Source organism: Falco punctatus (genome assembly GCF_963210335.1).
Source record: "Falco punctatus genome assembly, chromosome: 3".
Lineage (NCBI taxonomy): Eukaryota > Metazoa > Chordata > Aves > Falconiformes > Falconidae > Falco > Falco punctatus.
Genome location: NC_137582.1, coordinates 83,996,570 through 84,009,150, shown reverse-complemented (window position 1 = coordinate 84,009,150; position 12,581 = coordinate 83,996,570). Strand labels below are relative to the sequence as shown.

Below are 12,581 nucleotides of genomic sequence, written 5' to 3'. Positions count from 1 at the left end.
TCCTATTACTCATTTCATAAGGAAATATATACTAGCAATTAAACAAAAGCAGTACTTGTAAAATGTTGCCATATATGTAAGTGAGTATAATCATAGACTGGTTTGGGTTGGAAGGGACCTTAAAGACCACCTTGTTCCAACCCCCCTGCCATGGGCAGGGACACCTGCCACTAGACCAGGTCGCTCAAAGCCCCATCCCGCCTGGCCTGAACACTTCCAGGGATGGGGCAATAGATAAGTGGGTGATCCCTCTTATCTATGTTTGTCAGAAAGTTACGATACTTATTACTGTAAAATAATATACTTAAGAACCATGAGTAAGAATTAAAAATAAGGCAAAGATATGATACACATTTTGATAAGTACTAGGTCAGACAAAACTGCCGTAATTGTATTTAAAGCTTACTGTATTTAATTTGCTGACACTTTTACATAAAACAAAGTTTCTTTCATGGACCTATAATATATTAAATACTTATTTTCTTAAAATGTAAATGTGCATGTTGATGTGAAATGATTGGGAAATCTGTTACGAAAACTCATCTCTTTGGATGCAGTTTTGCCTACAGTTTAGCATATGAATTTGCCCAAGCTAAAAATAGTCCTGGACCTGGGCTCATTCCTGTTGGCAAAAGTACTCTTGGTACCTTGGGACAGGGGAAAATGAGAGCCATCGTGAGTTCACATGCCACTACAAACAGTCCAAATTTCCTTCTGAGCAGAGCCAGCATTTAATATGCATTTGTTTCCAGGCCAAAGATCATGGGGATGTTCATCCTCTAGTCCTTACAGTGGTAACCCATTTGCTATTACTGGACTTCGGCTCAAAAATGTTGCATGTTTTATAAGAATCAGACTAGGTCTCCGGTGCATGATGCTGTAACAGAAAAATAATGGGCTACAGGAGAGATAAGTAAGATTTTTGAATGGCAAATGCATTAAGTCAGTTTAAATCTATCAGTTAAGCTGCTCAAAACTGGTAATGCACGATCTTGAGCTGTGGCGTGTGAGCACACCTGTTGCTGGCATGCAGTAAGACATCTACATGATCACCTTGTGCCTAGCTCTTTTTCAGACTGAGTTAGCAGTAGCAGTTTCCTAAGTGTTAAGGTGAAATTTGCAGAAGACTGGTTAACAAAGCATACGCAGTGACTCAGTAGCAGGTGTCTGGTTTTACCTGCTTCATGGATACCAGGACTACAAACTCGGGATGGCTATGGCTGTCTGTTTCTTCTGCCATAGAGCCATGCATCTCAATTTGGACTCTTGAGCTTGGTTTGACCCTCCTTCTGCTGGTGAATCTGACTGACTTCCACCACTGTAAGGATCGCAAAAGCCTCACTCGGTGGTGGTTGTGAATCTTAGCTTGGCTATTTGCATGCTGCTTCTGCGCTTTTGTTTCATTTCAGGTTAGTGCAGTTAAAACCTAAAGTGAGAAGCACTGCTACAATCTGTTTAACTGGTGTAAAGGTCTTTTAATCCAGAAGTAGCATATCATTTAGAAATTCATTTGATGGTTATTTACCTCAGTGGTTTTGAAAATGACAGTGTTGTTTGTTTGTTTGTTTTTTTCTCATTCTTTTTAACCCCTGTTTTATATGTGTGTTTTTGTTTTTTGGTTTTTTTTTTCTTTTCCTCTGCCTAGACCTGGTTAACCATTTCTGTGAACAGGTCCTCAATTTTTTACTTTGTCCCTACTTTCCTGTCGTAGCCCCATCTTCCCCTGGTGTCGACTCCGTACCCTTACAGCGCACAGGCAGTCAACACGGCACACAGAACGCAACAGCGACCTTCCAGAGGGCCAGCTATGCGGCCGGCCCAGCCTCCAATTACGCAGACCCCTACCGACAGCTGCAGTATTGTCCTTCTGTTGAATCACCATACAGCAAATCTGGGCCAGCCATCCCACCTGAAGGGACCTTGGCTAGGTCACCTTCCATTGATAGCATTCAGAAAGATCCCAGGTGGGTGAAACCTTCATTGTCTACTATTTCTTGGTCATGCAGAGGTTTCTAATTGCAGTTTGGTTTGTATGTTTCTGCTGTTGAATATCAAAAAACAAAACCAAAAATAACCTGTGATTCTACATGAAAGATTTTGTTTTCATAACAGTTTGTCTTAATGCTTTACCTTGGAAGGCTCTCATGAGCTTTTCTGTGAAATGAAATGATCAGTGTGGTCTGGAATGTGTGTTTAGCTTGTTTTCAGTAGCACCAGCCCTCAAAAACTTACAAAAAGTAATTTTCTCTGAAAATGGAGGAGTGGTATGGCTCTAACCATTGTGAACTGAATTTTCAAGTCGCTGCTTGGGCAGAAGTTGTTACAGTTCTTGGTTTGTCTGCAGTTCGTATTCATAAAAGCTGCAGAAAAGGATATTCTGGTGCTGGGAAATGAGACTGAGTAATGTGAAGCAACACGTAATCAGTCTTATGCTTCACCCTGTGTGTTGTGCAAGCTTCTGATGCCAGTACGTGGTAACAGAATATATGTATTACAGCTTTGCAGAAATGGTTGTTACTGTGCATGCTTTTAAAATATATAGCACAACTTTTAATGTTGCTGTGACAATCCTCATAGACCTAGGGAAGGTGCAAGGAGGAAACTTGGTAGGCATGCATACCCCAAGCATTTGTAGCAAATGATCTGACTTCCATGATAACAGCAATGGTAATGCTAACTGTAATCCTCATGCACTTGGTGATTTTGTTCAGTTTTCTGATGGAAAAGAAAACAAGTCTTTTTAGTAACTTAAGTTTAAACTTGTTAAAAGTGTTAATTTATACAAAGCTTTTCTATGGCAGATGGTGTGATTTAGTTAGTTTTGATATGTGTAATTTAATGATAGGAGAGCCGAGATTTTTGCCCCCAACAAAAATGCTGGAGGTGTTTAAGTTACAATTTGAAAAGATTTCTTTCCTTGCATTAAAAACCAAATATTCACATCCTGATCTCCCTACTTGTTTAGCATTAGAGCAGTTCTCTTGGTCTGTCCAGCCAGGAACACAAGAGCAACTAAGTTTTATGGCACATCAGAAACATCACTTCTTGCAGCTACTTCTGCCATTGTGGAGTTTTACTTGTTGAGAAAATGTCTGTCTGTCTTCAGCGTTCCCCCCCCACCTTAGCTTTTCCTCCAGAAATCTGAGAAAATATAAATTTAATTTCTCCTCTTCTTCCCCCTGCCTCAGAGCAAACATTAGTAACCAGAGGTCTTTTTCTGAAGCCTTGGTATTCTGATTTCTTTGTTTACCAGAATACAAAAACCCATGGAGGAAGAAGAGCTTTGATTTGTAATTGTCTCATATTCAAACTTAAAGAAAATCACATTAGGGGTGCACTAAACCAGAGGAGAAATGACTATGATCTATATGAAATGTTCTTAGGGGAAGCATGATGATGTTTAAGGCACTATTCCCTATAGGCAGGAAAGACAAATTTACAGTATCTCTACAAGTCCTAGACATAATATCTTTTTAAGAAGAGGTTATCTCTGTCTAGTTGCTCTGTATCACTTCACAACTGTTAGTCAGTTAATATATAGGATATATGCTTGTAAAAGAAGATTTCCTCTTGCAATTCTTCATTGTCTTGCTTTTTGGTTCTTTCTCCTCTTGTGATACCACTTGTGCATTCCTTAGGTAAAGTAGGAGTGCAGGCATTCAGGTATAAATTGAACTTCCTAAACTCTTTTAGAAGGCGTCATTAAAGACTATTGCCAATTACTATTAGATGGATTGGGATTTTGCATGAAATAACTTTTTTATAAAAGAGGTTTGCATTACACTTGATCTCATTGATTTGATCCATGGATTGTGTGTGATGTCTCGGACCTAGTATTGCTGCCCTCACTTGTTGGTTTGAATAAATCTTCCAAAGAAATGTCAGAAGCACACATAATCATGTTATGCCTTAGTCCTCATAAGCTGTAGTCCACCTAGACAGGCTGGCTTTTGAATCTGTGGCCTACAGCAGTTGCTGATCATTCAGCCATTGGAAAGACTGAAAAATTGGAAGGAGTTTAGAGAAAAGCAACAAAAGCAATGAGGTGACCTTTAATATGATGCTTTCTATGCATAGATTACAAAAATGTGGATAAATGACAAGTGTGGAAAGGAGGGGACAGAAGACTTCCAGATGCTTGAAAAATTATAATGGAAAGACAGAAATTATTTGGGGTAGCACATGGGACATATAATTAGAAGTACTGTCTTTAGTTAGTAAAAGGAAAACATGGCCTAAATACAAGAAAGACTTTCAATGGCTGTGTTAAGTTTCACTGTATTCCTCAAAGTTTATACTTTACACAGCAAGCAAAAAATAAACACGTTGTTAAGTGGATGGACTTTGCCAGTTAGTAAGTTCTGAATTTCGTTAGATACCTTTTGCTGCTCTGATTAGTTGGCGTTTTCTGTGACTGACATGAATCATGAAGGGGAATGGCAGGCAGCATTTTCAGATAATGAGCCTACCTATCCAACCAGAGGTCCAGACAAAGGCTCACTGACAGAGGAAAATCTGCATGATAAAAGCATACTAATTGCAGGCTTTTGATTAGTGTTTGCTATATGTCAGTCGGCTCAATGTAAGAAATACATACCCAGAAGAGAATGTACTCATCCTAATAAGCAATTAGAGTTCCTAAAACTGAACATTATTTTCTGGATTCTTCAGTTCATGCGGAATTTCCATCTGAAGTCCCAGAAAGATGGTTGGCAGGCGCTGATGTAGTTGACAATTTTTTCCATTGTTTTCACTGTGTAGTTTGGATTACTAATACTCCAGTTTTACATATATGTTCTGAGCTGACATTTGGCAAATGAAATTTTAGCTCAACATCTGTTCTGCGTCATCCAACTTTCATAAAATGCAGTTTAGGACAAACTATTTTTAAGAAGTATCAAGATATTTATTACCCATTTTTTGGTAAAGGATAATTTTTAATTTATACATGTAGACTGTTAGCTGATAGGAGCTCATATAACAGGTAGTAAAAACTCTGCACATCTATACTGGTGGAGAAGTTGAGGCTTTGCTATTTAAAAGGAAATAAACTCCTTATTGCCTGTCAGAAATAATGCTTCAAGTTCCACATATGGAAAACAGGAAAGTTGGCTATCGAATATAATTTACAGATTGATTCTTCAGAGCATTCTTTTATGTTTACTTCATATCAAAAAAGGAAGAGAAATACGCAGTACAGCTGTGATATCAACTGCTTCATGCCATAATCTCTTATATGACAAAGTGGCATAGGGAGAGAAGGAGGGAAAGAATACAATATTTATTTTCTAATTACTGTCTTGCCTTTGGTTCCTACTGAACTGTGAATGAGAGAAGATGTGAGTATTTTAAAGTATCAGAAATATGTATTCATGTGATATTTTCCAGCCTACTTTCATTTAAGAAAGATTAATCTGTCTCTTGGCACCAAAGAATTATCAAAGATTTGTCTGTTCCTATGCTTTAGGGGAACTGGGGAGCTTTAGAAATAGCAGTGCTAGTATCCAGTGTTCAGTCTGTGTGCCTTCCAGTTTTTGCTCCAAAATACAAACTTGACAAATGTGTGTAAATTACTTAATTTTTAAGTTTTTTTAACCTACAAAGAAACAATGTCCATGTCGCACCACTGATAAATCACTTGCTGCATAACAGATGGAAAATACATAATTTTCACATCATTCAATTAAATACATAAGAATGAAGTTTTGCAGTAACAAAACTTGGTTTTGCTTTTTTATGGGCTTGCTGGGTCTGGTTTGATAGGTTGTGTCAACATTTCATTCATTGTTGTGTGACTTCTCTTCCTACCTGCTTTTGTTTACATGCCAGTATACACACATCGTCTCCTTCAAAGAAGCTGGCAAGAAGCTGAATTAACAGCAAGAATTATGTGGAATACATTCCATTAGGCCTACCAAAATGAATTTCAGAGTTCACATGTCCAGTTTCATATTGCATTGAATTATATTGATCTACATTTACAATTTTCCTTTATGGCATGCCCTTTCCCAAGATACGTTTATTAACCTTTAAAACTATTTCTTAAGAAATGCAGTAATTTGGTGAATAAAGCTGTAGAAGGTCCCTTCTTCATTATAGAGCAGACCACAATAATGATTAGGCTGTTGTTTATTTTTTTTTTTTATAAAAAAAGACGACAAAACCAAACCAAAAAAAAAAACCCAACAACCAAAACCACTATAGCAGTAGAATCCTGTTGCAACTTTACAAGAAAACAGACTTTTTAAAACTATCTTGTAGTTAGAACTGTCTGGGTATAAGTCAGCATAGGGAAAGAGTTTTCCAGGTACTTCATGATTTAACTGTAATATTTTGAGACGTTTCTGCTCTGTTCGGTGCTTTCAGAGTCAACTTTCCATTTCATTACCTCTGCTGGACTTAATTTCCTCCTAAGCAGAAGATGACGGTGCTGTCTATCTTCTAAACTTTTAAATTGGCTTTCTTTTCACTTATGAAAAGAAATAATTTAGATCAGAACATTTTGTATGAAATTTAAGTTTCAAAACTAATCTTTTTTTTTTTTTTTCTCTTTTCCTGCTGCCTCCCTCTCCTTCCCTCTTTTTTTTCCCCCCAAAACATGCTTTGTTTGCAAGAAATGAGCTAGGGAGTTTCCTTTCTCTGAATAGCCAACAGGCACTTAAAAGTGTAAGGAGGTATCAGAGTAACAGTGTAAACCTGCATGTGTGAGAGGTTGGACATCTTGGTCGGAACATGTCTGGTAGCCTATTTGGGAAGGGTTGTCACCTTCAGAAAAGAACTTCTGGTGGGCTAGAAGGTCTTGCTGTGACTACAGTATAGCTGCTGGCAACACTGTGCAGCACTGCTGTGGTCAGTGCTGAAATGTGGGCTTGGGTTTTCAGAACCCAGAGGACTCTTGGTGGTGTTGGTGGGTCTCTGGCATAACTCTCAAACCCAAGAGGTAGAAGACTGAAGTTCGTATTCCTGGTTTGAATGAGACAGAACAGAGCTTGCAGATGTACCTCCATGGGCTGCAGGGGCACAACCTGCCTCACCATGGGCTTCACCACGGGCTGCAGGGGGATCTCAGCTCCGGTGCCTGGAGCCCCTCCTGCCCTCCTTCTGCTCTGACCTGGGTGTCTGCAGGGCTGTTGCTCACATATTCTCGCTCCTCTCTTCCACTGCAATTTGTTGTGCAGGTTTTCCCCTCACTTCTTAAATATGTTAACCCAGAGGCACTACCACTGTTGCTGATAGGTTCAGCCTTGCCCAGTGGCCAGTCCATCTTGGAGCTGGCTAACGTTTGCACTTCCAGACATAGGAGAAGCTTCTAGCAGCTTCTCACAGAAGCCACCCCTGTAGCCCCTATCAAACCTTACCACACAAACCCATCACATCTGCCACTTGAAGAACAGCAGCAACAAAGCTCATTCCACTGTTTCTTTCTTAATCTCTTGCATTTTTTAATGGTTTCATTCATCCAGGAAGTAGCAGGTGTACAGTGTGCCTCATGCTCACGCTGTCTGTAACTTATTCCTGGTTCTTGAATGGCTTAACTGAGCTTCTAATGGTGAGTATACGTCTCAGTGCAGTTTCTGCCTTTGTTTGCCACACATTTTACTCAGTATCCTGTGGCTCATTTGCAGACTTTGACAGATGCAAAATCTGCGTGGTGCCTTTCTGTGATTACAGGCTGTAAGAGCCAGAAAATGTTGTAAATATATTTTTCCAACCAGACATTAAAAACATGGGGAAGAACCATACTTTCAGGCTTTACTGGGCTCATGTAAGCTGTTACAATCTCCTGGCAAGATAAACCACGTAAGAAGCTTCTCAGTAGTAGCTCTTGGACGTCTCATCAGGTAAGTAGATAATAATGATGTTACTGTTGACGGGAACGTGGAGAGTAAGTTACATTTGTAAGGTGCTTTGAAGTTACAAGGATAACATTATCTTACTTCCATGGGAAACGTGAGGGGAGGGAGGGGAGGGAAATGTGTTAGGTGAAGAAGATGAACAGGGAAAATTTTGAAGAAGCTTGCTAAAATCAGGACACATAGTCTCAAATTTTTGCATTAAAAAAAGCAACTGAAAATCATCCTCAACACTGAGACATAAATTGCTGTGCAGAGGTTGTTAGTTTCTGAAGCTGGACCTTAATGTGCTATTGCATAACTATTTTATAGGCAGGAAACAAAAGCTAGCTAATTTTATAGCCCTTGTACAAAATACATCATTAAGAGTGCAGGAAATTTCTATAAGAGATAACACCAGGAGTTTGATGAAATAATGTTTCTAGCATAGAGTTGAGCTAAAAATGATGAAGGGAAAGAATCATTCACGACTTTTATTAGTTTCTAGCAGAACTTCATAGCATTTATAAATTAAGAGCCTGACTGTGAGAACCCTAGCTCACTCGATGTATACTAACTATGTTAGATGGGAATAAAATCTCTGCCAGCTCACTCAGGATCGGAGCCTGATGTGAAGTCAAGCCCCTAGCCTTTCTTTCTCCGGTGCATCACCATTTCTCTGGTGATCTCCACCGCCTTCGGTTAGATCTTTGTCTCACCCCCCTCACTGCCCCACTCCAGGAGCTTGATGAACAAGTGAGGTTCAGAGATGCATCACAGTTCTTAGCATTTTTTGTTTCCTAGGAAGCAAAAGCCACCACCAATCCCATAGAAGTCCTACAGCCATTGTTGCCGGGGAAACTTCTAGTTTCTGGACTTGGTGTGAAATATTCATTCATTTTACTCGTTGGTTGGGTTTTTTAAGCCATTGCAGCAACAGTGGGATCACTTGCTATATAACTTGGCACCCACCTATAATAATTTGGGGGTTATGTTTATCCTTACCATGTTAAATGGAAGAATCTAGATATCTGAAGACTTGGAAAGAAGTGGTAAGGGGTTTTTTAAGCCCAAAGAAGGACAGAGTGAGATCTCTAGGTTTCCTGAATAAGCTAAAGGTAAAAATATGATGGAGAAAGGTACATGTGGAGAAAGGAGGAGCTGTGCAAACTCTGTCCCAAGGGAAAACAAGTAATTTACTTCGGGAAGTGAGCAAAAGCTACACAAGTTTAAAGTGTTTGGATTTAGGTTTTTACTCTTTAAAAATAATTTGAATTTACCTTGGTAATCCTTTTGTTCCATACCAGGACATGATTGCCGTGGCTTAACCCTAGCGGGCAACCAAGCACCACATGGCTGCTCGCTCACTCCCCCTCACCCAGAGGGATGGGGGGGAGAATTGGAAAGGAGTGTAAAACTCAAGGGTTGAGATAAGAACAATTTAATAGGAAAAGCAAAAGCCGCACACTCAAGCAAAGCAAAGCAAGAAATTCATTCCCCACTTCCCATGGGCAGGCAGGTGTTCGGCCACCCCCAGGACAGCAGGGCTCCATCAGGCACGATGGTAACTCAGGAAGACAAACGCCATAATGCCAGACATCCCCCCCTTCCTTCTTCTTCCCCCAGCTTATATACTCAGTATGACATCGCATGGTATGGAATATCCCTTTGGATAGTTGGGGTCACCTGTCCTGGCTGTGTCCCCTCCCAGTTTCCCGTGCCCCTCCAGCCCTCTGCTGGTGGGGCCCGAGGAACTTGGTATGAACATCACCCAGCAACAACCAAAACCGTCACTGTGCGATCAACATTGCTCTCACATCAGAGCCAAAATACAGCACTGTACTAAATACTAAGAAGAAAATTAATTCTATCCCAGCTGAAACCAGGACAATGATGTATTTATTTCATATACTACATTTCAAAGAGGAGGGCTCATTTTGTTTTTATGCTGTTTGATGCTATGTTTTTCCTTCTGCCTACCTGAATTTGAGCATCTCTAATATAAAAACTTTGTTTGAATGTTTAGCTCTGGTTGCTGATAAAGCTAAAGAAAAGTTGGGGGGGGGGGGGGGAAGCGGGAGGAATGAATGCTGACAACTGAAGTGTAACACAGTTTCTTAGTAAATATAACTCCATTACCACCTTAGCATTGTGTCGTGTTTCTGCGTTACCCTCTCAGAAGCTGTGCTAATTGGCCTCACTTGTTCCAGCTCTTGTTATTACTATGGGCAGTGATCCCTCCTCTTGGCAGTCCTGGCAGTCCTGGAAAGGTTCAGAAACTAAATTTCCTATAACTGCTTTTTATGCAGTTTCATTGTCCTTAAAATACTCATGCTTGGTAACCTCTCTGAAACCACTGCAGACTAACACAGTGTTTGCAGTTCTATAGTCCTGGCTACCTTCTCATGGAAACACCTATCTAATTCCGACCTGGCACTTACCTATGCCTCCAAAAATCAGCAAGGTTATTTGAACAACAGTTTTGCGGTATGAGGTTCTCCTGTTCTTTCTTTGTAAATGTTTCAAGTGCAGAATATTGCGTGACCTTCACTTATGAAACAATTTCTGGTAAAGAAATTACCTTAAATCACGGGGATCAGAACAATGGGGGCGGGGAGGGATAAATTCCTATTTTATTTCTTAACATGTCTCAAGAAAGAATCAGGAAAGCGTTCCAGGGGTGGATTCCTCTGGCCTAAGGCCCAAGATGACGTTTAAGATGTTAGGTATAATGTTCACGACCTGGGATTTTCCCACTAGCAAGGCACTGATGTCGGTAGAAAATTACCATGCTACTTTTGCTCGTCCACAAGGTGACACGGGGGCAGCCTGTGACCATAGTGCCCATTGGAGAGCATGCTGCTTGGAGGGGACCCGCCCGTGGGACTGACTGTGTGGGGATACGGTGCTAACTGGAGACCTGCTGATCCCATGCCCCTTGGATTAACGGCAGAGCATTGCCATGCTTGCAGTCAGGCATTGCTGGGTGTGGGTGGTGACAGGGTGGGTCAGCCTCACTCACCAGCTGCAGGGGCTGGAGCTGATGCTGTGTTGCAAAGAGGACCTGAGGGAACCATGTCAGTGAAGCCCAGGATGGCTTAGGGCTCTGGGCAGAGCGTGAACCTGGAGCAACCTACATTTTTTTGTATTTCTGTGGAGTTGATACATTACTGTTGGCCAAATTATATTGCTGCTGTCCACTTTCTGGTTCGATACTTGGAACTGCCTATCTCTGGATCACGAGTGCATGGTTAGTTATCTGCTTGCAGAGGGTCAGGGTATCTGAGCCTACTCACAACAGATATTTTGCTTTTAATAAAGTTTACTTTAGTTGAAGACATAAAATATTTAACTGTTTTAGACAGTCTTAATTTGTGTCCAGTAATTCACGGACAGAAGCGGCCTCTGTTGTTTGGTGATGTGATCCTGTAATTACATAGGTGTTCTTATCATTATACCTAAATTTATGGCCTTGAATGGCCTTAAAATGGACGTGGTTTGGGGTTTTTTTCCTGCAAGAAATTGGCTTTTGCAAGGGGTTAGCCATTTCATGCCTTTTTGAGTTTTCTGTATAGCTCTATGATTCCTTCCAGTAGCTTTTAATAGGGAAGGATTGACATTCCTCTGCATTAGGAGTAGTTGCCAAATGTCTTCTAAAGCTCTGGCAGCACACAGGTTGTCACACAGAGAATCCTTTAGATGTTTTGATGTTAGATAGCTTTTTTCTGAAGAAAAAAGTGGGATAAGGGGGTTTGATTTCTCTGGTGGCTTTACCATCCTTGTTGAGAATGGAGTTTGCCGTGGGTAGCCAAATCACAGAACCCCCGTTTAGACAGTACTTTTTCCTTCACATATGCAGGAATTCTTTTAAATACATAAAATCTTCTCTGCGGGGTGAAATCTTCTTTGAATAGTGTTCTCTAGTGGAATTTTTTTTCCCATTTGTCAGCAGCTACATTTTTTAATGAAATTTTATCCTAAACTGTAAAGGTTTTATCTGCAGCTGCTAAGGGATAACAGATCCTGTCAGCGGCTGCATTTTCTGTGGCACAGCTCCAGCAACCATCTGTTACCTTTCTGCTTCTGCACGATTTGCACACCAGAATGTCCCTTCCTGGGAATAAAAAAAAAACAACCACCAACCCACCAAAAAAACGCCACCACCACCACCCAACAATAACAACAGAGAAGTGCTGCACAAAACCTTCCTTCTGAAGTATGTAAGGTTATATACATTATTTCAGTAAAAATGGGGGTCCAGTTCTTGAGTCTGCTGAGACACTTTCAAGCAGTTTGGTTATGCTGTATAGGAAGCAGGGGGCTGCGTTTTCACAGGGGGAACTTCCTAAATGAAATCTCCTTGTCAACAAATGTGTGTGTGTGGCTTTCACGGAGAAACTGAAGAGCTGATACCTCAAAATGCATGCTGAGCACCTCTCCACCTTTTCCTTTCCAGTTATGGGTTATCACTGATTCATTTTGCAAGTCAGCTAAGTGGAAATACTTTCATTGAGGACCCTGTTTATCACCCCCTATATGCATGTAATTGTATCACTTGTACACATGGGTACAGTGAAACCGAGCCTAATAGTTCCTAATCCCCAGCAGGTTTATTCCTAGGCCAGATTTGCCTCATAATAATAAAGCAAACAGCTTCTCAGAATGATTTGAAATGTGAATGCAGAATCCTTATTCTTGTTCTGTTACATATTCATTGACATAATGCTGTCTGATACTGAACTTATATCT

General features: G+C 40.5%; 1 protein-coding gene across 10 annotated transcripts in view; it reads left to right on the top strand.

Annotated features, from left to right (window-relative positions):
- Positions 1-12,581, top strand: part of CTNND2 (catenin delta 2) — a 680,231-nt gene that overhangs the window by 429,772 nt on the left and 237,878 nt on the right. For 8 of the 10 annotated variants that reach the window (XM_080382082.1, XM_080382078.1, XM_080382084.1 and 5 more), the window contains one exon: positions 1,646-1,964. In XM_080382082.1, coding sequence (XP_080238208.1) covers positions 1,646-1,964 — 319 coding nt within the window. The remainder of the gene's footprint in view (positions 1-1,645; positions 1,965-12,581) is intronic. The other 2 variants (XM_080382083.1, XM_080382085.1) reach the window with 1 other exon arrangement.